This window comes from Corvus cornix, chromosome 24 (assembly GCF_000738735.6).
Source record: "Corvus cornix cornix isolate S_Up_H32 chromosome 24, ASM73873v5, whole genome shotgun sequence".
NCBI classification, from domain to species: Eukaryota; Metazoa; Chordata; class Aves; order Passeriformes; family Corvidae; genus Corvus; species Corvus cornix.
The window spans coordinates 5,215,963-5,241,535 of NC_046353.1; the positions used below are offsets into that span (position 1 = coordinate 5,215,963).

Sequence of the window (25,573 nt, forward strand, 5' to 3'; positions counted from 1 at the left end):
ACAGAGACACACAACACCTTCCCTCGAGGGAACTGGAGCTTTTATTGCCCGGAGACAAGTTCAAAACACAGATCAGGCAAAGCCCAACTTCCACTCATCCTTGTTTGTCTAGAGGCTCTTCAGTGTGTCCAGCCGCTTTCCTGGGCCAGAAGCACACGTAGGCCCCCACTCTGAATCAGCACCAGCACAGAGACTGCAGGCTTCACCCCACCACCGGCTCCAAGGTGGGCACAGCTGCTGCCACGTGCTGGAGATGCGGAGATACACAGCACCGTTCCAGTCCTGCCTCGTCAGTCCTTAGGGATGTCCAGCTCTAGTTTCCTCAGGGTTTTTTGGAAGAAGAGGGGCGGCTTGCAGACAAAGTCTAAGGGCTGGCCCAGGGGCAGGCGGAGCCGGTGGGCGTGCAGGTGCAGGGGCAGGTGCCGAGCCTTGCTCTGCTCCAGCTTCAGCCTCCTCAGGGTGAGCTCAGGAAGCTTCTGCAGCAAGGATGGAAAATGTTCCCTTCAAAACTGCAGCTTTTCAGCTGAGACTTGAAATCCCCAGCCCATGAAGAGCTGGGGGACACAAGGGGCTGTATCCAGCTCCAGCTGCTCCCCAGTGCAAGACCTGCCTTACCTGGGGTGCCAGTTTGCTCCAGTGTGAGTATTTGTGATCCCCCAGGATGGGACATCCCAAGCCATAGGCCAGGTGAACCCGGATCTGGTGCTTCACCCCTGAGGAGAAAAGGGGAAGAAGAGAAAGGTGACATCCAGCTGTGCCAGGCCTCGGCACCCACCACCCTCAGTGCTGGACAATGCCACGCCAAAATCACTGGCAGCCAGCAGACAGCTTGGCAGTAAAGCATCGCCCCAGCGGGGCTTATTCCCAGAGCTTTGTTCCAAAAAGGATTCCAGTCATGTCTAGCGGTAAGTTCCCCCTTCCAGAGCTGCTGCTGACTGCACAGAGAGTGGATCCAGCCCCGGGACACCCCGGCAGGCCTCACTCACCAGTGATGGGCTGGAGCTCCAGCAGCGAGCAGGCGGAGGCGCTGGCCAGCCGGCGGTACCGAGTCACCGCGCTCTCGGCATTCCGGTTCTTGCGGATTTTCATCACCTTCCCATCCTCCAGACGCAGGCAGTAGTTGGGAGCCAGCGTCATCTGAAGGGTGGAGAGAGGGGGAGTTGGGGGAGGCAGGAGGGATGCTGGGGTTGCCTGGCCAGAATGGCAGCTGAGGGAACACGGGACTCACCTTGTAGTGGGACTGGTGGCTCTGCACCTCCTTTTCCACGATGGGGATCTCCACAATGCCCTCAACAGGGTCCGGGTCCCCCAGGACAATTGCCCTGGAAAAGGAAAGCAGAGGTCTGTGGGGTGTCACTCACAGGATGGGAACCCCCCCCGCCCCCAGCTCCTCTCTCACGACCCAGTCTCATAAAATGGTGCTGAAGGAGGAAGATAAGCAACACCCCCTACTTCCACAAAGCCCCCACACCCCAGGGATTGTCCCCTCCTTTTTTAAACCCCCTTCACAGCCCCTTCTTCACTCAAACCTTTCCTACCAGTAGATCTTCTCCACCTGACGGGTTTTGAAGAGCAGACGGATCTTCTCCGCTGCCTCCTTGCTCCGTGCCAGCACCATCACACCCGTGGTCTCCTTGTCCAAGCGGTGGCAGAGGTGGAGGGGGTCAGCTTTCATGTTCTCCAGCATCTTGGCCAAAATGGGCAGCACATCAGCGATGCAGTTCTTGATGCCGGGGCCGCCTGTGTGACCCAGGGCAGCAAGGAGTCTCAACTCTCGTACTCCCCATGCACCCTAAATCACCCCAAAATGTGAGGGGAAGGCCGAGATCTGACAGTGACCAAGCCCCTGGAACCCTCCCTGGGAAGGGAAACCCCAGCACAGGAAGGACAGAGACAGAGGATCCCTGTCAGCACCAGGGAACCGTTTCCATTCCCCACTCCCCCTCACCATGCACAGGCAGCCCGTAGGGTTTGTCTATCACCACAATCTCCTCATTCTGGTAGAGAGTTCTCTGCTTAAGGATCTTGGCCAGGACATTGGGGTGAACCTGCTGCAGCTGCTGGCTCAGTGCAGCGAGTTCCCGGAGCCATCGCTGCGTCGGGTCCTTGGGGATCTGAGGAGACAACAGGACACCAGCAGTGGTGGACAAACAGCTCCTGGCTTCCACACAAACTGCACTGTGACCTGCAGCAGCCTGCTCGCCTCCCATGTGCTCCTGCTCCGTGACTGAGGGACGGCGTGGAATCCAGAGGGATTGGGACAAGCTCAGTCAGTGGCCTTGGGGAACCTCATGAGGCGTAACAAGGCCGAGGGCAGGTGCTGCACCTGGGTCGGGGTAACCCCCAGGATCAATCCAGGCTGGGGATGGAGGGATGGGGAGCAGCTCTGGCAGAAGCACTTGGGGTGCTGGTGGGTGAGAGCTGGACAGGCCCTGGCCCAGAACCGCCCCTGTGCTGGGCTGAGCCCCCAGCGTGGGCAGCAGGGAGGGGGGGATTCTGCCCCTCTGCCCCGCTCAGCTGAGACCCCACCTGCAGAGCTGCCTCCAGCTCGAGGGTCCCAGCACAGGAAGGACCTGGAGCTGCTGGAGCCAGGCCAGAGGAGGCACCAGGATGATCAGAGGGCTGGAGCCCCTGTGCTCTGGAGCCAGCTGGGAGAGCTGGGGGTGCTCACCTGGAGAGGAGAAGGCTCCAGAGAGAGCTCAGAGCCCCTTGCAGGGCCTAAAGGGGCTCCAGGAGAGCTGCAGAGGGACTGGGGACAAGGGCTGGAGGGACAGGATAAGGGGGAATAGCTTCACACCGACAAAAGACAGAGTTAGATGGGATATTTGGAATAAATTCTTCCCTGTGAGGGTGGTGAGGCCCTGGCACAGGGTGCCCAGAGCAGCTGTGGCTGCCCCTGGATCCCTGGCAGTGCCCTAGACCAGGCTGGACGGGGCTTGGAGCAACCTGGTCTGGGGGAAGGTGTCCCTGGCCATGGTAGCGGGTAGCACTGGATGTTTTTTCTCGTCCCATCCCACCCGATCCCTCTCACCCGCGAATCCCGCTCCCCATGGCCGCCCGCGCTGTGCACGCCGGGAGTCGTAGTCCGAGGGCCCTGGGCCCAGCAGCCCGCCCTCCGCTCACCTCTCGCTGTTGCTCCTCGCTCCTCCGCAGCCGCTCCGCCAGCTCCTCCGCCCGCAGAGCCGCCGTCACCCGCCCGCTCCCGCAGACACCACGCACCGCCCGGGCCAGCCCCGCGCCGCTCCGCCAACAGCGCCTCGCCGCGCCACCGGCCGCCGCCATCTTCTGCCTCCTTCTCCGCGTCCCTCTGCCGGCCAATGGCGGCGCCGCGGGTGCGGCACCACGGAGCGCCTGTCCAATGGGAAGGCGCCGCCAGCTGAGCGACAGCAGCGCTAGCCAATAGTGGCGTGCGGGGGTGTTTAAACGGCGGCGGCGGTTGGGGGGCACAACGGAGCAGCGGGAGCGGCGCGGCCGGGCCTGGCCTGAGGTACCGGGGAGCGGGGGAAGGGGGGTCCCAGCCCAGTATAGCCTCAGCCACCCCCCCAGTGCTGCCTCACTGCGCGCTGAGGGCGCTGAGCCCCCTCCCATTCCCCCCAGAACACAACACCGTTATACCGGATTTCTTGAGATTTATAAAAAATAGCACTGAAAAAAAGCTTTTTTTTTTTTTTCAATAACAGTAATACAAAAAAAGGGTGAAGCGTCAGCTGCCCCCATGCCGAGGTGCCCCGTCACTCGGTGTCCGTACAGATCCTCTTGGGCAGCTGCTCGGGGGCTCCGCTGCTGCCCCGCTTGCCCTCGGGGGGCTCCCCGGCCCAATCCCCCGGCCCCTGGGGCGGGTCGATGCGGCCCCTTCGCACGAAGTGCTCGATCCGGGCCTCCAGCCCCTCGCATCTGGGCCGGGCCAGCAGGGGCTTGTAGGTGCGGGCTTGGACCCCTTCCACGAAGCCGCTGATCTGGCTGTGGAGTGGGGGCTGCAGTTCTCCCCAGGGTACCAGGCTGCTCCCTGGACCTGTGACAGCATGGAAAAAAACAGTTTAATTACCCCTTCCTTATTTTCTTTTTTTTAATCAGTTAATCCCCTGTAATTCACAGAGTCCCATAATGGTTGTGTTGGAACGGACCTTAAAGCTTATCTCGTTCCACCCCCTGCCATGGGCAGGAACACCTTCCACTATCCCAGGTGGCTCCAAGCCCTGTCCAGCCTGGCTTTCAACACTTCAGGGGTGGGCGCAGCAGCATGTGGAGCCAAGTCTTCCTACACCTCTGGGAAATAAATCCAGGGTCTCCTACAGATGACGGTGGCTTCAGTCAGGCAATCCTGCCATGGCAGAGCTGCGAGTGCCTCTGAGGACCCGAGCAGATGCCATGGATTCCATTAATAAAACAGGGAAGCCACTGCTGCTCTGGGCACCCTGTGCCAGGGCCTCCCCACCCTCACAGGGAAGAATTATTCCCAATATCCCAACTAACCCTGCCCGGTCAGTGTGCATTCCAAGGTATTTCCCCCAGACTCCCTCTACCTTTTCTGGTGCCCATGGGAGCAGCATCCAGCCCTGCCAACATGTCCCGGAGCACGTGGGTTTTGACGGCGTGGCTGGCCCAGAGCTGCTGCAAGTGTGTCACGTTGAAGCCCTGCACCTCTGGGTCATAGAGCCACTGCAGGTCTGGGAACTCGCAGTCGTACAGGACCAGGGGGAACTCAACCGCCATGCTGGGGACAAGGACAGGAGGTTGAACCTCAAAAAGGCTCAAGAACAATGGATCTGCCAAAACCAGCCCTGACCTTCACAGAATTTACTTTCTGAATAAAAAGTGACTTAATTTTCACCATATACCAAGGACTACAGCTATCAAAGCTTTGCTCAAGAGCAAGAAAACAGAGATCCTTGTGGATACATTCCAGTGAGGCCACTGGCAGCCTGTTCCCACGCGTTAGACTGCTTCACGTGCTGGCAGGGACACGGCCTGCCATCGGCACTCCAGGCACAGCTGTTGCACTGAAGAGCAGCCCATTGGGTTTTCCAGACCAGTCCCTACCTGTACTGCGGTTTCCGGGGGTTCTTCTCCACGTTCAGCAGCTCGTCAATGACTTCCGGGCTCTCCATGCCCTGGCCAATGAGGAAGAGCACGGCCATCATGCAGCGGACTTGGTGGTACAGGAATGCCTGTCCCGTCACCTCGAACTGGCACAGCCGGAAGGGATCCCATGGCCCGGCTTCTCCTCCCCTGTCCACCCATGTCACTCTGGCGTTGAGGATCGTCCTCTGGAAGTTGAGCACCCCGTTGGCCACGTCCATCTTGCAGAGGTTGCGGAAGTCGTGGGTGCCCACGTAGCGCTGGGCCGCGGTGTCCATGAGGGCCACGTCCAGCTGGGCGCAGGGGAAGAAGTACCGGTAGGTCCGGCTCAGGCAGCTGAAGCGGGCGCTGAACTCTGGCTCCACGGGGGCCCAGGCCAGCACCCGGATGTCAGGTGGCAGCACCCTGTTCAGGATGTGGGTGTAGCGGAGCTCCTCCTGCTGCCCCTCACCCGTGTGGCCGTTGAGCTGCTGCCCCTCCGGCAGGCTGGAGCGGAGATCCAGGGAGATCACCTGCAGAAATGAGGAAAGCCAGGATTAGAGCGCGGATGGATGGGCGCAGCAGCATGCTGAGCCAAGTCTTCCTACACCTCTGGGAAATAAATCCAGGATCTCCTACAGATGAAGGTGGCTTCAGTCAGGCAATCCTGCCATGGCAGAGCTGCGAGTGCCTCTGAGGACCCGAGCAGATGCCATGGATTCCATTAATAAAACAGGGAAAGTTGCAGGCTGCCTACGTAGCACGGTCTCAGAATGGCTTCAGCTTTAGTCACTGGGTTATAATGTGCTTTTTTTTTTTCCAAGCTGGAGGTGATGACTTGAAGGCAGTAACAGCCTGGCTGACTGGGAAGCCTGGTGTGGGAACAAGTTCATTCCCACCGTGGGTGCTGTGTGCTGAAGTGGCGCAAGAGAAGGCACCAAATGCCCTGATTCCATGTAGCTCATCCTATGAAGGAGAGCAGAGCAGCCATTTGAAGCTAAACCTTTGCCAGCTTTGCTTTCTATGCTGGGATGGGAGGAAGGAGACCCAGCCCTATGGTGAAGCCGCCAGGGTTGCGCTCTCCCCAATGTCTCAGGCAGCCGGATGGCTCCATGCCCACTGAGCAGGCCAGCCTGCTTCCCTCCCTCCAGCTCCCACTCCCACACTCCCTTCCGCTGGCTGCAGCTCCCCTCAGACCCTTCTGTGCAGGAATTCAGCTGCCTGATGCTGCAGAAAGTGAGCCAGTTCCTGGGGATTTGGGGTTTTTGTAGGGCTGGCAAGCTGAATCAGCTGAGAGGGCCCTGCAAAGGGCAGGGCATCACCAAGCTATTGGAGAATCTGCAGCCTAAAACACGTTTATATAAACAGGGTCCTGGAAAACAACTTCAACTGATATGGGGGGAAAATGGCACTAAAAAGGCTTCAAATGTCTGAAATCACCATTCCACATGCAGGAAGCCATTGCCAGGTTCAGTTCCAGGGTTAGGAGCTGATGGCTTTTAAAGAGCAAATTCAAGCTGTGATCCCATCAGATCTCCATCCCACCCAGGAAAACCCACAGGAACTCCCATGGAGATGCTGACCTGCCCGAAGGCACTGACACCCTTGTCCGTGCGCCCGCAGCGGTGGTAGTTGGATGTCTGTCTGTCGTCCACCAGCCGCGTCTTCTTCAGGACTTCAAAGAGCTTCTCCTCGATGGTGTTGGGGGTGTTCTCCTGGCTGGCAAAGCCCTGGTAGCCCCAGCCCAGGTAGGCGATGCGCAGTGCCACGTGTCTGCGGCTGTGGGCGCTGAAATCAAAGGGCCGTTGTTGGCGTTTCCTGGCTTTCCCAGGGGCTGGAGGAGCCTCTCTCCTCCCAGCACCCTCCTTCTCCTCCCGGAGCTTCTCCTGCAGCCGCTTCACCTCCACTTCCAGCTCCTGCACCCTCCTCAGGAGCTGCTCATGGTCAGTAGCTGAGCTCTCCTCAGCCATAGCTGCCACCTTGGAGTGTCAGTTTGTTGCTGGTGGATCCTTAGGGTCTGCAGGGAAAGAAAAAATTACGCATTTGCATTTTTATGTGGTTTTTATTAGATCTCTAGGCTTGTTCTGCAAAATAACTGTTACCAACAGAGACAGTATATATATATTGTTTGAGCCCCTTAGTGTTCCCAGGGGAGCACAGACAGGGCCACTGGGGCTTAGCTCGGGCAGCTTCATCTCACTCAGATCTCTTTTTTTGGACTCTTCAATCACTCCTCTTCCCCCAGCTGATGGGATCTGCTCCGTCAGCAGCAGCACGTTCCCGGCGAGCCATCACGGAGCCCTTCTCACTTTCACACCTGCATCCCCGCTGCAGACAGCGTGCTGATGGCTGCCACTCATCCCACCCTACCATCTGCTCCCACTGTTCCCAGTGGCACCGGCAACACTTGTGGCTTTTCAAATCCCCCTAAAGAGATCCTAAACCTGTGCTGAGAGTGGAATCCGTGTCTGGATCCCTTTTTGTCACAGGCCTGGAGGTTTACTATCACCAGACTCATAAATGAGCATCTAAACACATTGCACTGAGCCCTTCCCTCCTCTGGAAGTAAAACACCCTCTTGGATGTCTCTTGATTAAATTATGACTAGATATTGTGGGTCTAGAAGCAGAGGTACAAGGAAAAACCATTAAATCTCTTGCCCAGTGTGTGGAACCTGCCCTGTGTTTTTTCTATCAGGACTTCATTTATCATATAATTAATTCTAGTGTACTTTTCTGGCAGGAATTTAGGGGTTGTGTTTGTGTGACTGTAGGGAAGAGCCTTCTGCTGGCAGCAGGAGGTTTAGCAGTGCACTGAGGACACCCCCAACCTAAATCGACACCCCTGAAACCAAAAACTTGAGTCTCAGAGCCCTTTTGACATCTTTAGCCAGCCTGAATGTGCTGCAATAAATTAACCCTGGTTTCTTTTTCTGCAGAATCCATCCAGTTTGGTGGGAATCATGGAGAATGTGCTAGGAGCAGAGGGTGAGGAGCAGCTGGCAGACGATCTGAGCCAGCTGAGCACCTGGCAGGGAGGCAGCGAGGGGCCCTCACGTTCCCATGATGATCCCTATGCCCAGGCATCCATCGTTATTCGCGCCCTTCCTGGGGATGAGAGGGAAACCAGGAGGCTGGTGATGAAGAGGAAGGTGCTGAGACACAGACCCGATGGAAGCGTGGAGGTCTCCGATGAGTCACCGACGAACATCGAGCCAGATAACAATGCTGAGTCATCGAGCCCGCTGCATTCCAGGACTTTTTTCGATGACACCATCTCCGAAGGGGAGCTAGAGACTAGCAGTGGCTGCTTGGAGGAGTACCTGCACTATGATGATGATTGCTGGCTCCTTGAGGACAGACCCTGCTCTCTCCTCAGGGATTTTGGAAGCGACACTATATCCGAGCACCCCATTCCAGGGGGATCACCCACATCCTACATTATTGCACAGGTTGATAAAATGAAGAGAACTGACCCAGCGGCCAAACTTAGACAATATAAAAAAGACTGGGAGAGATTCAGCTTTCCCGGGGAGGATTCCCATCAGGAGCTGCGCTGGGCCGTGCGGAGGCGGATGCTCCAGCCAGGGCCGCCGCCCCGGCCACAGAGGCGCATGGTCCCCAACAAGTACGTGGTGCCCACGCTGAAGAAGCGCGAGTCCCTGCGCTTCAACGTGCGCCGGGACCTGGCCCGCTGCCTCATCCCCCGCCGGTACACCTCCTCCTAGAGCCCCAGCCCTGCTGCTTTCTCCTCCTCAACATCCTCCATAGTCTGGAAAATCCCCCCGTGCGCTTCAGGCAGGTTAAGTTTTGCTGTGGAGGAGGTTTTCTTTACAACATCTCGGCGATATCTTTTTTCTTAATAAAGCATCTGTAAAAGTTTCTTATTGTTCTGTGGGTTCACTAGAAACACTGCAGGCAACATCCATTATTCCAGACTTAACTCTGCATCACCTAACTTTGCTCCCTTTGCCTTATTTTACTTCATCTTTAAAATAGAGGAGCTTTAGGATGGAAGCAAGGTATTATTAGCACTAGAAGTACTGTTATTACTATTATTAGCATTAATTTTTTCCCAGATATGGGAGTGGACTGAAAAGGCTGCAGTTCTGGTGCAGGAAAGGGTCCCCAAAAGCTCAGTGGGGTGGCTGGAAAAGGGGGTGAGATGATGGGAAGCATGTGACAGCTGCAGCCTGGAGTCCTGTGTCCAGCTTCCCCTGAACATGATCCCAGATGGGGGACACACAAGCTTGAGGACCCGGCTGTCACCCCACATTGCAGGGGTTCTGGCATCCCAGGGACCTTCCAGGCTCTCCAGCACCCTGTGGATCCCCATCCATCTGTGAAGGGGTCTTTGCCCCCAGAACCCTTGAAACCCTCTCCAAACCCTATGGGGTACAGCACCCCAACCCTACAGTTTCCCTGCTCCTTCAACACCCAAGGGCCCCTTCCCTCCCCTCTCAAACCCTGCCGGGGTCCCTGTCTGCAGCAGGGGCCTCTCCCTCCTCCATGGTCCTGTCCCCAGCTCCCCAGGGCTTCCCAACGCCCTATGCGGCAGGCTCTGTCTCCCAGGTACCTCCCAAAACCTCATGGGGACGAGTGTTGGCACCCTATGGAGTCCCTGTGTGCAGCAGGGGACCCTCCCCGCCCTTATGAGGTGCCTGTGCCCAGCACCCCAAGAACGCCCACCCTACCGCGAGGCTCCCGGCTCCCCCGGCTCCCCGGGCCGTCCCCGCTCCCGCCGCTGCCCGTGCCGGATGTTCCCGCCCCATCCGGCGTTCCGGCACTGTGGGACGGCTCCATGGCGGGGGCGGAGCGCGGGCTCGGCGGGCTCGGCCCGGCGGGCACCGGCAGCGGCCCCGGCCCGGGCTGTCTGTGGCACGGGGCCGCGCTGCGCCGCTCGGCCGCCCGCTGGCCCGGGCTGCGCTGCCCCGAGCGGCCCGGCCGGGGCACGGCCCGCGGGCTCGGCCTGCTCCCCGCGCCCCCCGCACCGCCCGCGCCGCGGGCCGAGGCGGAGGACGAGGAGAGAGGTGGGTCCCGGAGGCCGCCGGGGATGTCGGTGTCAGCCCGCGCTCGGAGCCCCGCCGAGCACGGAGCGACCCCCGCGGGGTCCCGAGGGAGGGGCGGCCGCTGCCCCCCGGCGTGCGGTGGAGGGGGTGGAGAGAGAAGGTGATTCTCATTACAAGGCTTTTGGTGTAAACTAAAACACAAGAAGTTCCACCTCAGCGTGAGGAAGAACTTCTTGACATGGAGAGCGGCAGAGCGCTGGGACAGGCTGCTCAGGGAGGTCCTGGATTCTCCCTCTTTAGAGACCTTCCAGACCTACAGGAAAACGTTCCTGTGTCCCTGCTCCAGTTGACCCTGCCTTAGCAGGGGGTTTGGACTGGATCATTACCAGAGATCCCTTCCAACCCTAATGATTCTGTGATTCCATTTGTTTTATTTACGGAGTTGCTGCCTTTCCCAGTGCCGCTGGCGGAGCTCTCACTGATGAACAAGTTGATCCACACATCCCTGGTGGAGTCCCAGCAGCACGTGGAGATCCTGCAGCGGGACCCCAGCTCCCCACTCTTTTCCATCAAGACCTTCGAGGAGCTGCCCCTGTGAGTTGCCACAGCCTCCAGCCCCACCAGGCTCCAGTGCCGCCAGCCCCCTTCACATGGGCGCTTGGGATGCTTTGTTTCCACAGGAAAAAGGAGCTCTTGCAGGGGGTTTATATGATGGGCTTCAACAGACCATCCAAAATCCAGGAGCAGGCTCTGCCACTCATGCTGGCATACCCGTGAGTAGGCAGAGATCCCCAGCATCTCGGCACTGTGGTGCCAAGCAGGAACGCCCCGACCCCTGCACTCCACTAAGCTGCTTTTACCTTGCAGGCCCCAAAATCTGATTGCCCAGAGCCAGTCAGGGACAGGGAAAACAGCAGCTTTTGTCTTGGCCATGTTGAGCAGAGCCAGTGCCAACGAGAAATACCCGCAGGTAACACAGGACAGGGAGAGCTGCTGCAGGAGGGGTTGGCCCAAGCACCCAGGACACTTCTAGGGGCAGAGCTTTGGGCTTTGTCTCCACTCCTGTGTGACTTTACCTGCTGGAGTGGGATGATAAACCACCAGGGCCCATGACAGTGGCAGGTACGACCAAAAGCACGGTGCCCACCTCAGGGAGGTGCTTTGACTTGACAGAGTGGATCAATCCAGGCTATCCTGGAATTGAAGTTTTGAGGAGCAGCTGCAGACACTGCTGGTTTCTGGTGGTCAGGTACTCCTAGTCCCCTCTCTGGGTGCAGAACCAGTTTGTTGGCTGTTTCCAGCCATGTAAGACCTCCTCTTCTATGTATGAGTGGTGTGACTGAACTAGGGCATGGGAACGAGCTGCACCACGCTTCTGAGAGAGGAATTTCCTCCTCAAAAATAGAGGCAGCAGCTTCTTTCTGCCGCTTTGGCTGGAGCTGGGAACACAGCCCAGCTCTTGAACCTCCAGTTGCCCTGTCCCCTGCGCCTCAGTGCTGTGGGATGCTGTTGTGCTGCTCTTGCTGTCCCTGCCCAGCGTGCCCCATCCCTGACCTGACAGCTCCTTTCTGCTCTCCTGCCAGTGCCTCTGCCTGGCTCCCACCTACGAGCTGGCTCTGCAGATCGGGCAGGTGGTCCGGACCATTGGGAAATTCTGCACAGACATCAAGGTGAACTACGCTGTCCGGGGAAACCGAGGTGAGTCCAGCCCAGCACAGCTCCAGAAACGGGGAGGGAGCACAGGGATCCCCTCTTAGAGCCTGGAGCTACCAGCGACCACCCAGACCTCCATGAAGGGCAATAAAGTAATGTCTGTCCCCCTCTCCTGCTGAGGAGGCTTTTCCACCATCACTGGCTGCTTGCAGACTCCCTTTTCCCATGTGGGGCTGGTTCCCACACCCCAAGGCTGTAGGGAAGTGTCATGATGAGCCCTCGAAGGCATCACTGAGCAGCCAGAGTCTGAGCAAGCCAAGGGAAAACTCAGAGCACCAGAGAGCTCCATGTCTGGGGGCAGCCAAATGCCTTTTCCCCCCTTGCAGTTCTGAAGGGCACAGTGCTGGAGGAGCAGATCATCATCGGAACGCCGGGCACCACACTGGACTGGTGCTTCAAACAACGCATCCTGGACCTGACCAAGATCTCCTTGTTCGTGCTTGATGAGGCTGACATCATGATCGACACGCAGGGCCTCTCCTGTCAGAGCATCCGCATCCACAGGTGAGGAATCCTGAGGGCTGGTGTCCTGCTTCCCTGCTTTCTCCTCTCTTCTTCCTAATATCTAAACCTGTTTTCTTTCAGTGTGAAGCCATTCTGCCCTTTTCCTGTCACTCCAGAGTCTTGTAAAAAGTCCCTCTCCATCTTTCTTGTCAGTGCTCTTGGCTTCCCTTTCCATTGAAGGCAACACAAAATCAGCTTAAATTAGGGTTAATGGGCAGCAGCTGCTCTCTGGGGCTGACAGAGCTTTTTCCCTGCCCCAGGGCTCTTCCCAAGAGCTGCCAAGTGCTGCTGTTCTCAGCCACTTACAAGGAACCTGTGCGGGCCTTTGCGGAGCGGATCATCCCCGACCCCATCGTGATCAAGCTCCGTGAGGAGGAGCTCACCCTGAGCAACATCAGGCAGTACTTCATGGTGTGCCAGAGCTCAGAAGAGCAGTACAGGGCCCTCTGCAACCTCTACGGCAGCTTCACCATTGGTCAGGTCATGATCTTCTGCCAGGTAAGGCCCCTGTCTGGGAGAGCCCTGCACTGCCCCTCTCCCGTTGGGAATTGCAGGAATGGGTCATTTTACAGTGTGGGCACAGTGGGCTCCTCCCAAGACCCCCAAAACAAAGGAGCAGACCCCAGAGGAGTGTTGAAAACTGCCATGAGCTCCCTCCAAAGGGGCAGGGGACTCTGGAGGGGGAACTGTTGGCCTCAGCCTCTCCCCATGTGTCCAGACCCGGAGGCTTGCAGACTGGCTGTCGGGGAAGATGAGCTGGGATGGGCACCAAGTGGCCATCCTGACGGCTGAGCTGACAGTGGTCCAGCGGGCCAGCGTCATCCAGCGCTTCCGTGAGGGCAAGGAGAAGGTCCTCATTGCCACCAACGTCTGTGCCAGAGGTATCCCGGGAAACCCAGCACCCGCCGATGGCCCAAAATGCGCCAGGCCTGCTGCTCTTCCCTGTGGGCTTGAGCAGCGGATCCTGTGGGACAAGGTGTCCCAAGAGGATCCTTCCCGCCCTTCCAGGGATTGATGTGCAGCAGGTCACCACCGTGGTGAACTTCGGCCTCCCCGTGGATCAGGACGGCGAGCCGGATTTCGAGACCTACCTGCACCGCATCGGGAGGGCCGGACGCTTCGGGCACCGCGGCATCGCCTTCAGCGTGGTGGAGAGAGAGACCGTGGAGCTCGTGCACAAGATAGAGGAGTATTTCCGTGAGTATCCACATGGACCCACCGCTCTGGGAGGCAGGGTTGGGACTGTGATCCCCCTCCAGCTCTTCTCCTATTCACAAATGGACCTTGTCAGGCTGCTCCTCTCCCCAGGGCTCATCTCACTGGGAACAGACGACAGATGCAGCTTTTAGGGTGATTTTTGCTCCCCAGCAGGCACATTTCCCAAGAAACAGCCCTAGAGGTTGTGTGCAGCTTGCAAGGGACATTACCAGTACCCAGGATGTCTCAGCACCTTCTTTTTTCCCTCCTTCAGGCATTTTTTCTGCCTTTCCTTTCAAGCCCTTGTCCCAGGGCACCTGGTGCCCCGGCTCAGCTGAGCCCTGGCTGTCGGAGAGGAGATGGCAGCTGTGGAAATCTTTCCTGAGTGGAAATTGATTGTCACTTGTCAACATCAAGAGGATTCTCATGGGATTTGCCAGCTGCTGTGGCTGCACCAATGGCATTTTGAATCCCAGTGCCTGTTTTCCCTGTGATTTTTAGAGGAAAGAAGGTTATAGAAACCTTCTGATGGGCAGGAAGCCCTTCCTCAGCTCCAGTCTCAGAGCCACTCAACCCTCTTGGTTCTTTTAAATGTCCACCTGTCATTGGAACGTGGGGTGAGCCTGAGGCAAACACCAGGCAGAGAAGACACGGGCCACAAAGTCCGGCAAAGATTGTTGCCCTGCAGTAGAAGAAATGAGCACCTGGAACAACTGGCGTGTGGATGAGTCCAACCACAGCCATGGCCAGAAGGAGCCATTGTGAGGATGAACTTGAGGATACGAACCTTCCCTGTCCTGCGTGGCTCTGGAGGTGGGAGCGGGGAGCGGGAGCACATCCAGAGGCTGAGCTCTGCACGCTGCTGCTGTGGGGCTGCTGCTTGCGCTTGCTGCCGTGCCTTTGCTCTGCCCTGATACAGTTCCCCTCCCGCTTTCTCCCAGCTGATTTCCCCACTGATCCAGTTCCCCCTGCACTTCCTCCCAGTTGATTTCCCTGCAGAGGGAAATGCTGCAGCGAGCACTCCGGGAGCTTCCCAGCTGGCGTGGGGCACTCAGGTGGCACAGGGAACGAGCTCTGCGCTCACCTGCCAACAACTGCTCTTTCCTTCCTACAGAGACCACGATCAAGCAGCTGGATCCATACGACATGGACGAGCTGGAGAAGCTTGCAGCTGAGTGAGGAGCAGGGATTCGTTCTTCCAAATCCAAGTTCTAGTTCTAGACAGGAGGAAAAGTTACAGGGGAAGACTTCCCGGTTCTCTTGTATCCTCCTGAAGCTGTTGAGTTTTGTTGTGTTGCCTGAGGAGAGGCTGGAGCGAACCTCGTCTCGCTAGATGGCAGCAGGAATCCACTGCTGCCATCCCAAATCCCAGGGCGAAACCCAAGTGTTCAGAGTCCTGGCAGTGCAGGAGAGAGGTTGGACCCCCGGGGCTCCGAAATCCAAGTGTTTGGGGTCCCATCGGTGGGGGAGAGAGGTTGGACCCCAGGGGCCTGAAATCCAAGTGTTCGGGGTCCCGCAGTGTGAGGACAGAAGTTGGACTCCAGGGACAGGGCTGTGTTTGTGCCTTTGTTAATCTTTAATAAATGGAATTGTTTGTAATCACCAGGGTGTCTCCTTCTTTACCAAATCATCTGAAGTGTATCAACATTGCAGGAGGGCTTTGATTAGGTCAGTGTTGACAATGGTGTCACTTGCCGGCTTGGCTACTGCCCCCTGCTCTCCTCATCCAAATTTCTTCCCAAACCTGACCTGAACGGGCACAAAAAGTGACCAAAACGTGATGAGAGCACAGCCAGAGGTGGTAGTGGGAGCAGGACCTGGTGGTAGCAGGAGGGGGCCTGGTCCTGGCTCTGCAGCTCCTTCCTGCCAGCTTTAACCCTTTGGGGCATTTCAAGCCCCAAAACCTCTTTGTGGGGATCTGACATTTGGTATTAACACTGTGATTTTGGTAACAAGCAATGAATTCTAATTAAAGGATCAGTGAGGGAGATGGGAGATGGCAGGTAGTTTTCCAGCCTTTGCTGAGTGTTCTCTGATCCCCCTCACCACGTGCACCCCCAAATCCCCCCTGGCTCGCTCCAGCCCCCTGGCATTGCGTTACGGCACAGCCGCCCCTATGAATGTTTGATGGTCTGGGGCGTGGCAGACAGTGGGAGATGAAATATCAAACCTCACTCCTTGCCTGGCTTCCCCAGCTCCAAACCCCCTAGCTTTGATCACAGGGGAGTGCCAGTGTTATTTTCCCCTCCTTTAGCCAAAATAATTGTGCTTGGAGGAGAGAACACTCAGGAATTAAATTCCCACGTGGGGGGAATGCGAGGATGCTGCCATTCCCACAGCAAGTGCACCCCTCCTCAGCCCTGAGATTGCAGGGGCCCAGCGGCAGCGGCATCGGGTTCCCCCTGTGCTGTCAGGTTGATAAAAAATTAACAGTTAATCAGGGCCAGGCTTAATTACCTGTGGGTAACCGGAGAGGAGGTCGTGCCAGAGAGCGCAGCCCTGCTTCAGTGTGCTGGCGCTGGCCATGGCGCCATGGAGCGTGGCCGGGCAGCGCCGCCGCCTTGGAGGGGGCCCTGGATCCTGTGCCTGCTGCCGGCGCTGGCGGGGGGTGAGCACCGACCCTTCCCCGCGCTGCCCGGGTGCGGGGCGAGCACCGACCCTTCCCCGCGTGTCCCGGGCGGGGGGTGAGCACCGACGCTTCCCCGCGTGTCCCGGGTGCGGGGCGAGCACCGACCCTTCCCCGCGTGTCCCGGGTGCGGGGTGTGAGCACCGACCCTTCCCCGCGTGTCCCGGGTGCGGGGCGAGCACCGACCCTTCCCCGCGTGTCCCGGGTGCGGGGCGAGCACCGACCCTTCCCCGCGCTGCCCGGGCGGGGGCCGAGCCGAGGCCTGACCCGCGCTGCCCGGGGCAGGGCAGCCGCTGGCGGCCGGCGAGGCGGCCTACGAGGAGTGGCGGGCGACGGGCGTGCGAGGCCGGGCGGTGGAGCTGAGCTGTGGGCCGGCGGCCGCAGCCCCGCCGGCCGTGGTCTTCTGGAGCTTCACGCCGCGGGGAGAGGGGCTCCCACGGGCTGTGGCCGTGGGCTCGGGCAGGGAGGTGGCCGTGGCCCCCGGCACGGGGATGCTGGGCCGGGTGACGCTGCGCAACGGGACGCTGGAGCTGCGGGAGCTGCGCGTGGCCGCCCAGGGCCGCTTCCTCTGCCAGGGGCTCTTCCCGGAGCGGGGCCGGCTCCGTGTGGGCTATGCCGCCGTCCTCCTGCGGGTCCTGGGTAAGTCCCTGGCTGTGGCCAACCTGAGGGAGGGCCCTGCTGGCCAGCCGCAGCCAGCATCACACTGCCCTAGATCGCAGTCAGGCCCAGCCCCTTGCCCAGGAGCCAGCAGAGTCGTCCACTTGCCAACAAAACACCCCCCTAGTCAACAAAGGGCTCCACAAGTCAATAAAGCGTAGCACGAGCCAGCGTAGTGCCCCACTAGCCAATGCAGAGTCCCACTAGGCAACATGGTGATTCACTAGCAACTGCAGCACCCCATTCACCAGCAGAGCACCCCACTAGTTAGCAGAGTACCCTACTTGCCAATGTAGTCTGCCACTAGCCAGGAAAGCATCCTACTAGCCAGCATAGCACACTGCTAGCCAATATGGCATCCTACCAGACAAGACAGCTCAATACCAGCCAACATAGCACTCATCAGCCAACCCAGAGCCCCACTAGCCAGCACAGCATGCCATTAGCCAGCAAACCTCCCTTGCCTCCAACTAGTGTAGCCCCTTACTAGCCAACATAGCAACCCACCAGCCACCAACCCACCAGCCACCCTCATTTCCTTGCCCTGGCCACCCAAGCATCCCACCACCCCAAACTGGTCCCAGTAGCTACCCCAGCATGGGTAATGCCCACAGCCTGTAGGTGTCCTCACTAACCATTCTACCGGCTGCTATAGCATCTCACTAGCCAAACAATCCATCTGTGGGAGATGGGCGGGCCCTGGGGCGTTCTGATGTCTGTGGAGGCCGCTCACACTCGGTGCCCCCAGTGCCCGTCTCCAAGCCCTTCGTGCGGCCGACGGCGGCGGCGGCAGCGGAGGGGGCAGCGGTGGCCCTGACGTGCACTGTGCGGGAGGGGACGGAGCCGCTGAGCTTCTCCTGGCAGCACCAGGAGCCCCGGGGGGGTCCCTCAGTGACCCCTGCGGGGCTGGGGGGCTCCAGGGCAGAACTGCAGCTGACACCTGCCAACCGCAGCCACACGGGCTGGTACGTCTGCACCGTGAGCAACGAGGTCAACAACCACACCAGCGACCCCGTCTACCTGGACATCGTCTGTGAGTGCCCAGGGTGCCACCAGCTAGCGGGGCATCTTCGGGGCTGGTGACATCCATGGCATGTCTGTGGCCACCACAATGTCTCCATGGTTTGTCCATGGCCACTAAGCACCCTGCCACCATGGTATGTCCATAGCTATCATGGAACATCCATGGACATCATGTATCCTGCCACCGTGATGCCTCCATGGCCACCACTATGTCTCTATGGCCACCATGGTATGGCTTGTTGTTGCTTTGATGTGTTCATGGCCATCATACACCCCACCAGCATAATGCCTCTCTGGCCACCATGGCCACTGTGTGTGCTGTCACCACGATGCATCCGTGGCCACTGCGCATCATGGTGTGCTCGCAGCCCCCATGGTGCACCCTTTCTAAGGGGGCTTTGCTGCCCTGCTTCCCATCAGTGGGAGGAAGCCCCAGGGAGGGCTGTGTCCCCTTTGTGGGGATGTCCCTGTCTGAAGGGCCCCGTGTCCCCACAGATGGCCCCGATGAGCCGGCCATCCGTGTGGAGCCCTTCTCCCCCGAACAGGGGGGCTTCTCAGCGGGCGAGCAGGAGGACGTGGTGCTGAGCTGCCTGGCCCCCTCCAACCCCCCCAGCCGCTACGTCTGGCTGCACAACGGTTCCCAGGTGCACATCGGCCAGACCTACGTCATCACTGCCATCGCCCGCGCCCAGGCGGGCACGTACACCTGCCTGGCCGAGAACAGCCACCTCCAGACCCGCACCCAGGCCACCATCGTCCTCACTGTCTACTGTAAGTAACCCCCTGGGCGGGGCCGGTAGGTCCCCACGGGGTGAGATGGACCAGCGCAGCTCCCTGGTGAGGATGTGGGTGTGAGGGGCAGTTTGAGGTGGGGCTGGCAGGAAACCCACACTCTCCCCCAGTGCCGATGGTCTCCTGCAGATCCACCAGCCGGGAGCCCCAGCTGCTCTGCCCTGGCCTCCGGTGACCAGCAGGACGTGGCCCTGCGGTGCCGCTGGCTGGGGGGCTTCCCCCTGGCCCGGCTGCGCTGGGTGGGCCCTCAGGAGGAGGAGGAGGAGGAGGAAGAGGGGTTGATGGGGACCAGTTTTTCCATGGCCACCAGGATCCAGTCAGGGGCAGCCACCAGGAACGGCAGCTCCTTCTCCTGCTTGGCCTCCCACCCCGCACTGCCACAGGGGGCTGCGTGTGGGACCACCCTGTGTGAGTGACAATGGGCCCATCTGTCCCCCAACCCCTTTCTGGCCCCCTGGTGCCACAGCAGAGCTGCAATGACCCGGTGCCATGGCCACACCACGGGGTGGGCACTCCCGGGTGCTGCTCCCTTTCCTGGGACCTGCAGCATCTCCAGCTCGCTCTAAAACGGGGGACGCCGTGGCACAGCCAGGATTGCCAAACCCTCCACGCCCTGGGAGGGGGGTGTCTCCTTTCCGGGGGTGCTTTGGCGCAGCGTGGCAGTGCCCCCCACCCTGACGCCGCTCCATCCCGCAGGGGTCCCGTCTGGCAGCCCCACCTGCGCGGCAGCGGCCACCAAGGGTGACGAGTACGTGATGCTGCGGTGCCGCTGGGAGGGGGGCACGCCGCTCGTCACCCTGCGCTGGCGGGACACTGGGGGCCGGGCCTTGGGCGACCCCGCACCCTCCACCGCCGTGCTGGTGCTGAGCACCGACGGCAGCCTGGGGGGCCGGGAGTTCGTCTGCGTGGCCGCCCACCCGCTGCGGGCCGCTGCCGCCGAGTGCCGCCTGCGGCTGGGTAAGCTGGACCCGTCCCCAGAGCCCCCGCCGTGCCGCGGTGGGGTGGCACGTCCCTACAGGTACTGTCCCCCCTTGTCGCCGAGTAGAGGTCCCCGAGCTGGAGGCGGAGAGCGAGGTGGCGGTGCTGGAGGGCGGCGAGGCACAGCTCTCGTGCCGGCAGCGTGGCAGCAATGCCGATCTCGGTGCCACCGTGGCTTGGTACGACCCCAAGGAGCGGGAGGTGACACCGGGGCTGGGCAAGTACCGGCTGGAGCAGGGAGAAGCGTGGCTCAACCTCACCGTCCGGGATGCTGAGTGGCCGGGGGACAGTGGGATCTACCGCTGCACCGCCACCAATGCCGTGGGCACTGCCAGCCTCCCCGTCCGCCTCCGCGTGGACCGTGAGTCCTGGGAGGGGCAAGGCTGGGCTGGGAATATCAAGGGTGGGCTGGGGGCATCAAGCCCCTCCTGCCGGGTGCCATCTCGCCGCAGGGTACCCGGCCCCTCCCAACGTCACCATCAGTAAGCTGCGCTACACGCGGGCCCGCACCGAGGTGCGGCTGGAGTGGCGGACGCAGGGCGCCGGCAACCTCACCGGCTTCGTGGTGCAGCGGCGCCAGACCAAGAAGCCCCTCCGGGAGACAGCGAGCCCCTGGGAAACAGCCGCCGGCGACATCGAGCCGCACTCCCGCGACCGGCGCCTGGGGGGGCTGGACCCCGCGGTGCTCTATGCTTTCCGCGTCCTGGCCGTCAACCACCGCACGGCCGGGCACCCCTCCGAGGTGCAGACGCCAGGTGAAGTGGGCAGGGGCTGCTGCTCCGTGGGGGCAGAGCAAGGGTTGAGTGGAGAAGGGCAGCGTTTCCGTCCTGGTGGAGCTGAGGAGCCGAGTGTGAGCAGCCGTCAGCAGGTTTCAGGCACAGGCTCGCACCTTCCCTGGCCTTTCTGGGCTCTGCCCGTCCCTGCTGCCTGCCATATTCCCTCTGCTCTCTTCCAGCCGAGCCTCCCTTCGAGGCCTACCCGGCGGTGACGGGGGCGGCGGTGGCAGGGATGCTGGTGGCCACCGCAGCATCACTCCTGGCCGTGCACTGCATCGCCCGCCACCGGGAGACCCTCCCGCGTGAGTGCCGGAGCCGGGGGGGCTCATCGGGGGCCACAGCTCGTCCCCTGACACCCACACCTCACACCCATCTGTCTCCCCAGGGCTTCACGACCTGCTCTTCCGCACGTGAGTGCCCAAATCCCTCTGCCCCGCTGCTCCCGTGCCCGGGCACCAGCGAGACCCCGCGCGTGTCCCCAGGGCTGGTCCTGGCGCCCAGGAGCCTGTGGGCACGGCGGAGGATGCTGAAGCAGCCGCAGCCGGGGAGGAGGAAGCAGTGCCAGCACAGGGAGACTCGTCTGCCCCCAGCACGGCAGCAGGGACCGAAGCAGCACCAGCACAGGGAGAGCCCTCTGCCCGCAGCACGGCAGCAGGTACCGCACCCTGGGGCGAGCTGAGGGCTGAGCCACCTGCCCTGCTGAGCCAACACCGACCTGGTGGCACCTGGGCTCCCCCATCCCTTGCAGAGCCGCTCTCGGCAGCACCGAGCACCACTGATGACCCACCAGTTAATGTCACCATCACCGTGACAGCGACACCGTGACCGCTCCGGCTTTTCCTCTTTATTTCCCTTTCCTCTTCTCCTCCACACCACGGGACGGCAGCACCCACCTGTGCCGCGGCAGGCTGGGAGGCAGCTGGCTCCAAATGTGGCACCCGGAGAAAGCCCCTCCAGCTCAGTCTCAGGCCTGCAGTTACTGCTGGAGCTAAAATAAATATTTAGGCTACAATAAATAGTTTCTCACCGATGGCAGAAAAAAAGCCCGAGGGCCAAAGCACCGCTCTCAGCCCCAGGGCTGGCATCAACTGGGGATGCTGCTTTGGGACTGTGCTGTGTTTTCTGTGGTGCAAAAACAGCCACAAAGCTTTTTGTGGGAAGGGGCCTCATCTTCACCCCAAACTCCCCACTTTCAGGCCAAACCGCAGGTGGTTACAAATAGTGACTGGAGATGGTTTTTCCCTGCGTTGGTGCAAACACGAAGGGAAGCAGGGTCCAAGGAAAGTGTCATGCAGCTCCCAGCTTTCCTGAGTCCTCATCTTCTGGTGTGTGTGGAAACAAGGGCACCTTGAGCCATTTCCTCCTGTGTTTGGTTAATAATAACCCATTGGGAAGAATCAAGTGACATGAGCCAATCTTGATCAGTGCCCAGAGTATGAATCCCCACACCAGCCACAAAGCAGCATCGATCCCTTTATCGAACCACCCCCAGAAATACAAACCCTACCCAAAGCCCCTGCAAAACCATCATTTCCAAACACATAACATTCCAAAGGGATATTACAGCTTCTCTGGAAAACAGAGCATCTTTTATCTGACACACCCACAGTACAGGGGAGATTTAAGCAAGGTTGTTTAAAACCATGGTTAAATTTCAGTGCTTGGGGAAAATGAAGCAGCCAGAGGTAAATTGCAACCACTCGCCTGCCAATCTCTGTTGGAAAAGGGGAAAGCCTTGCAGCAGGTCCTGCGAAGGGAAAATCCAGGCTGTGAGGACGAGATAAGCAAAAAGGGAGGAGGGAGATCTGTGGTGGTTCCAGGGTACATGGCAGCCAAAGCCCACGGGTGTGAAGTCCATGGTGTGTAGAGAACTTTGGAATAAGGCAGCTCTAGCTGGGAGGATGCACAACCCTAAAGAAAAAAAAGGCAAAACAATAAATATAACCACAAATAATGCGACAGAAGAGAAGGCTTTGGGGAGAGCTCATTGTAAGCACTGGTTTGGTTTAGTTACTGGGATTAAATTTGGAAAGGAAAAATTGAAACACCCACCCAAGCCCTGCAGTTAAGGTTGCAGCACCTCCATCATGCTGTGTCTGGGACAGGCGGGTTCCTGACAGCTGTGCCCAGGGCTGGTGGGAGCTGCTTCGCCATGACTGGTTTCATTTCAGAGCTATCCAAGCTGTTAGTAATCCCTCAAACCAAGAGCTGAACTGGATTTTGTCTTCTGTGAGTGGGAAAGAGAGACAGGCTGGATTTCCACCTGTACTTCTGCAGATCTAAGGGTTATTGAGCACCTAAAGACACAGTCACTGACTCAAGTTCTGCTTCAAGCTGCACAGGAGAGACTCAACCAAGGCTCATTTTTCTTATTGATCTTATTTCCTCATTGGGATCTTCCCAGGGAAACCAAAAGAGGCCAGGAGGTGTTCATGGAAAGGAGGGTTGAAGTACCATGTCACTGAGCTGCCAGGGAGGTGGCAGCTGTTGGTCATTTCAGACCTGCTTAAATCCCTCTCTTGGGCTCCTTGGAAGCGCCTGTCCCACTGGTAAATTGCCACAGAAACACACTCCACATTTCCCATCCTCATTCTTTATATTATTACAATTCTTTTTTTATACACATAACCAGGCTAGTTTTGTGGTGTGTGGGGGAAGAAAAAAAAAAACCCAACAAAAAAGGGATTTCAAGGCATAAATAATATAAAAAGGCAACCATTTTGAAACCAAGATACATTCATATGACACTACTACAAAAAATAAATAGTGACTCTCTCTGTTATAATTAACATCCCCCCGTGACTCCCTTTCAGCGATGCTGCGGTGCAGTTCCTGGCGTTAAGTGGGGACAACGGTCACTTCCTCAGGTTTCCCGCAGCTGGAGCTGACAAAGGTCCCCAGAACCATTTAGGGTGACTCCGGATGAACTCCATCCTGGTTTTTCCTTACAGTCCTTGGAAACAGGCTGAAGAATGAGGGGACTCCAACTCAAAATGTGGTTCGATGTTTCCGAGTGCACGCAGCTGCCGCCTGCAAAGCAAGAGCAGGGCGGGTGGTTGTGTCGGGTTTTTCAGGAGATTTTCTGTCAGCTTAACAGACCCACATACCCCAAAAACTCTTAATTCCAGTGGGTGATGCTCTTCGGGCTCAGGCTCATTCCCACCATGCCAGGGACAAGCACAGGGCTCTATCCCAGCACAGCCCCCGTATCGAACAGCTCACACCGAGGAGCTCAGCCCAGCTCCCTCCCTGAGCCTGTTCCTGCCTCCAGGATGGCTCTGGAATGCCTGTGTGTCAATGGGCGTGCCCTGAGTGCAGCATCCATCAGTCACAGCCTCCTTATGTGCTCCATGAGCCCTTTTTAGAGGCATCAATCACAAGGGCATGACAGGACCAGGCACTGGAGCAGCACTGCTCCCGCCTTCCACGATGGGAAAGGCGGGACGCTTCACCTTCCTCAAAGCCCGCTCTTACAAGGGTTTAATTACTACCTTCTCCACAATTAATTAAGCTCCCTACAGGCATCCTACAGAATATTCCCAGCTTCCCAGCCAGGTGAGGGATGCCTCACCGTCCATGCAATCCACGGAGAGCTGGCTCATGCCTTCCCGACAGCAGGGGTGCTGGGCCGGGGGCTGCTCCGCGCTCTCCCCGCCGTCCTCCTCCAGCCGGGCGCTGCACTCGGGGGTGGCCGAGGCCAGGCACATGGCCACCATGACGTGGGGGCTCAGGGGCTTCATCTCCACACCGTCCTGCTGGAAAGGGGCTCTGAGGGGCACCACAGGGAGCGCACTGCTGCCGAAAGTGCCGTTGGTTTTGGTGAAACACCTGCGGGAGGGACAGAGGCCAAAGTTACTCAGAGTGGCTTCTTCGCTCTCTTTTTCTTGAGAAAATGCAACTTTTAAGTGCTTTACCACGTCAACAATCAGAGCATTTGTCAAATCAGTTTTAAATATATTTGTGGAGTGATTCTGACGTTAAGAAAAGGACTGAGTGGGTTTTTTTCTCCCAGCAGACAGCTGAAAACATTCAAAACACGCGCAGTTCCTTCCCCCATCAATTGAGACCCAGTGACCTGACTTGTGAGTCCATTTCTCCATCAAAGCAACTCCATAAAACATGTTTTCACTGCCAAGATAAAGAGCTCAAATTTGAAACCCAAGAAGCAAACTTAAGTACGTTGGAAAATAAATACTATGTGTTATTGGAGTGAATGCAAATTAGAAAAATAGATGCAATATAACAAATTTAACCCCCCCCCCCTTCTGCTGTGTAAGTCAGACTGTGGCCCTGTAATATCTGTGCAAAGCTGTGGAATTGAAGCTAAAGTGCTGAAGCAATTGTTACAGCTGAGGTATTTAAGCTTTAAACAAAAAGGAGCAGGACTTCGACACATTGTGGCATGAGGGAAAAGACCTCAGTGTTTGCAGCCTCATGAACAATGTGGCCTCAGGGAACATTTATATAAACAATTCCTACATAAGAAAGCCATAACTACCCCAAAAGTAAAAAGTTCACTTGTACAGCTGGCACAAACTTTGAGAAACTACGCACCAAAATGCTCCTTGTTATGAGGAGCAGGACAGAGATGGATCTGCAGATAAACGCACGGAAATAAGGATGGACAGCGTTCACACCCTCCAGTGACACCCCAAAATGTTCCCATGAAAGCTGAACCAGGCTTCAGGTCTTTACGTGCTGGTGCAGCTACAACTCTGAGCATCCTCCTTCTCTTTTTTTCCTACCAGATGTAAATCCATCCCTCACCTGCTTTGCTCACAGGGATCAGCCCAGAGCACTTGCTGTACATTATCCCTGGGACTGCTTAAGGCTGGCATTTGGAAATACAAAAATTGATCCCTGGGACCTGCCTGCTCAGCTGCTGGCTCAGCAAGCAGTGCCGTGTGCTGCTCCAGACTGGTTCTGGCCCAAAACTGAGCAGAGCAGATGAAAAATTGCTGGAAACGGAGGAAAGATGGACTGGGACACCAGCAGTGCCAGGGCAGCAGCCAGCAGAGCTGACCTCGACAGCAGCCCAGCACTGAGCTCAGAAGGATTTAAAACCAGGACATGTTAAACTTGGCAGTCTCGGTGAAGTCCTGCCCAAGTCCCAGAAACCACTTTTATGCCATTAAAAAAGTTATGGCAATAATGGAAACCATCACACTGGAGGGACCTGCCTAGAGCCTCATACCTGAAACCTGATCAAAACCTGGGATCAGCATTGTCAGAACTGAAAGA

At 58.3% G+C, this 25,573-nt stretch overlaps 6 protein-coding genes across 11 annotated transcripts in view; 3 read left to right on the forward strand and 3 right to left on the reverse strand.

Moving 5' to 3' along the window:
• Nucleotides 1–23: 23 nt before the first annotated feature.
• RPUSD4 (RNA pseudouridine synthase D4) lies at nucleotides 24–3,299 on the reverse strand. The gene is made up of 7 exons (XM_039564888.1): nucleotides 3,124–3,299; nucleotides 1,949–2,114; nucleotides 1,539–1,740; nucleotides 1,229–1,322; nucleotides 987–1,137; nucleotides 616–713; nucleotides 24–476 (listed from the first exon to the last, which is right to left on the reverse strand). The coding sequence occupies exons 1-7, from the start codon at nucleotides 3,280–3,282 to the stop codon at nucleotides 291–293; spliced, it is 1,056 nt and encodes a 351-aa protein (XP_039420822.1). The 5' UTR covers nucleotides 3,283–3,299; the 3' UTR covers nucleotides 24–290.
• Nucleotides 3,300–3,399: 100 nt separating this feature from the next.
• On the forward strand, nucleotides 3,400–8,940 carry HYLS1 (HYLS1 centriolar and ciliogenesis associated). The gene is made up of 2 exons (XM_039564889.1): nucleotides 3,400–3,487; nucleotides 7,997–8,940. The coding sequence occupies exon 2, from the start codon at nucleotides 8,021–8,023 to the stop codon at nucleotides 8,783–8,785; it is 765 nt and encodes a 254-aa protein (XP_039420823.1). The 5' UTR covers nucleotides 3,400–3,487; nucleotides 7,997–8,020; the 3' UTR covers nucleotides 8,786–8,940.
• On the reverse strand, nucleotides 3,622–9,796 carry PUS3 (pseudouridine synthase 3). 3 transcript variants are annotated; one of them, XM_039564885.1, is made up of 5 exons: nucleotides 9,752–9,796; nucleotides 6,642–7,075; nucleotides 5,041–5,591; nucleotides 4,524–4,714; nucleotides 3,649–4,012 (listed from the first exon to the last, which is right to left on the reverse strand). In XM_039564885.1, the coding sequence occupies exons 2-5, from the start codon at nucleotides 7,026–7,028 to the stop codon at nucleotides 3,732–3,734; spliced, it is 1,410 nt and encodes a 469-aa protein (XP_039420819.1). In that variant the 5' UTR covers nucleotides 7,029–7,075; nucleotides 9,752–9,796; the 3' UTR covers nucleotides 3,649–3,731. The 3 variants fall into 3 exon arrangements, with proteins under 3 accessions (XP_039420821.1, XP_039420819.1, XP_039420820.1); XM_039564886.1 differs by lacking the exon at nucleotides 9,752–9,796 and adding an exon at nucleotides 8,226–8,313; XM_039564887.1 differs by lacking the exon at nucleotides 4,524–4,714 and having other exon boundaries at nucleotides 3,622–4,012.
• A 211-nt stretch (nucleotides 9,797–10,007) lies between these two features.
• DDX25 (DEAD-box helicase 25) lies at nucleotides 10,008–15,083 on the forward strand. Of its 3 annotated transcripts, XR_005603628.1 has the most exons (11): nucleotides 10,008–10,087; nucleotides 10,525–10,660; nucleotides 10,747–10,839; nucleotides 10,934–11,036; nucleotides 11,650–11,764; nucleotides 12,106–12,283; nucleotides 12,544–12,781; nucleotides 13,002–13,164; nucleotides 13,292–13,480; nucleotides 13,755–14,293; nucleotides 14,595–15,083. XR_005603628.1 is itself a non-coding variant. In XM_039564847.1 (10 exons), the coding sequence occupies exons 2-10, from the start codon at nucleotides 10,548–10,550 to the stop codon at nucleotides 14,657–14,659; spliced, it is 1,257 nt and encodes a 418-aa protein (XP_039420781.1). In that variant the 5' UTR covers nucleotides 10,008–10,087; nucleotides 10,525–10,547; the 3' UTR covers nucleotides 14,660–15,083. The 3 variants fall into 3 exon arrangements, 1 of the variants encoding a protein (XP_039420781.1); XM_039564847.1 differs by lacking the exon at nucleotides 13,755–14,293; XR_752323.4 differs by lacking the exon at nucleotides 10,008–10,087 and having other exon boundaries at nucleotides 10,114–10,660.
• Nucleotides 15,084–16,012: 929 nt separating this feature from the next.
• On the forward strand, nucleotides 16,013–21,730 carry VSIG10L2 (V-set and immunoglobulin domain containing 10 like 2). Its single transcript, XM_039564733.1, has 12 exons — nucleotides 16,013–16,088; nucleotides 16,392–16,745; nucleotides 17,512–17,796; nucleotides 18,282–18,557; nucleotides 18,708–18,986; nucleotides 19,275–19,535; nucleotides 19,624–19,917; nucleotides 20,009–20,311; nucleotides 20,512–20,634; nucleotides 20,718–20,742; nucleotides 20,815–20,987; nucleotides 21,081–21,730. Exons 1-12 carry the CDS (start codon nucleotides 16,013–16,015, stop codon nucleotides 21,155–21,157), a joined length of 2,526 nt encoding a protein of 841 aa, XP_039420667.1. The 3' UTR covers nucleotides 21,158–21,730.
• Nucleotides 21,731–21,892: 162 nt separating this feature from the next.
• Nucleotides 21,893–25,573, reverse strand: part of CDON (cell adhesion associated, oncogene regulated) — a 54,543-nt gene continuing 50,862 nt past the window's right edge. For both annotated transcript variants that reach the window (XM_010403950.4, XM_039564845.1), the window contains exons 19-21: nucleotides 23,904–24,160; nucleotides 22,385–23,362; nucleotides 21,893–22,243 (exon numbers count right to left, since the gene is read on the reverse strand). In XM_010403950.4, coding sequence (XP_010402252.3) covers nucleotides 23,196–23,362; nucleotides 23,904–24,160 — 424 coding nt within the window. In that variant the 3' untranslated portion in view covers nucleotides 21,893–22,243; nucleotides 22,385–23,195. The remainder of the gene's footprint in view (nucleotides 22,244–22,384; nucleotides 23,363–23,903; nucleotides 24,161–25,573) is intronic.

Bases quoted from the DNA above. Each gene is read 5' to 3' on its own strand.
- VSIG10L2 (XM_039564733.1), top strand. From the start codon at position 16,013: ATGGAGCGTGGCCGGGCAGCGCCGCCGCCTTGGAGGGGGCCCTGGATC. The intron at 17,797-18,281 runs GTGAGTGCCCAG...GTGTCCCCACAG, and splicing joins CGTCTACCTGGACATCGTCT to ATGGCCCCGATGAGCCGGCC. The intron at 20,312-20,511 runs GTGAAGTGGGCA...GCTCTCTTCCAG, and splicing joins CTCCGAGGTGCAGACGCCAG to CCGAGCCTCCCTTCGAGGCC.
- PUS3 (XM_039564885.1), bottom strand. From the start codon at position 7,028: ATGGCTGAGGAGAGCTCAGCTACTGACCATGAGCAGCTCCTGAGGAGG. The intron at 5,592-6,641 runs GTCAGCATCTCC...TCATTTCTGCAG, and splicing joins GTGTCAGTGCCTTCGGGCAG to GTGATCTCCCTGGATCTCCG. The intron at 4,715-5,040 runs GTAGGGACTGGT...CCTTGTCCCCAG, and splicing joins CCCCGGAAACCGCAGTACAG to CATGGCGGTTGAGTTCCCCC.
- HYLS1 (XM_039564889.1), top strand. From the start codon at position 8,021: ATGGAGAATGTGCTAGGAGCAGAGGGTGAGGAGCAGCTGGCAGACGAT.
- DDX25 (XM_039564847.1), top strand. From the start codon at position 10,548: ATGAACAAGTTGATCCACACATCCCTGGTGGAGTCCCAGCAGCACGTG. The intron at 10,661-10,746 runs GTGAGTTGCCAC...TTGTTTCCACAG, and splicing joins ACCTTCGAGGAGCTGCCCCT to GAAAAAGGAGCTCTTGCAGG. The intron at 13,481-14,594 runs GTGAGTATCCAC...TCCTTCCTACAG, and splicing joins CAAGATAGAGGAGTATTTCC to AGACCACGATCAAGCAGCTG.
- RPUSD4 (XM_039564888.1), bottom strand. From the start codon at position 3,282: ATGGCGGCGGCCGGTGGCGCGGCGAGGCGCTGTTGGCGGAGCGGCGCG. The intron at 2,115-3,123 runs GTGAGCGGAGGG...TTGTCTCCTCAG, and splicing joins GCGAGGAGCAACAGCGAGAG to ATCCCCAAGGACCCGACGCA. The intron at 1,323-1,538 runs GTAGGAAAGGTT...TTCCTTTTCCAG, and splicing joins CAGGTGGAGAAGATCTACTG to GGCAATTGTCCTGGGGGACC.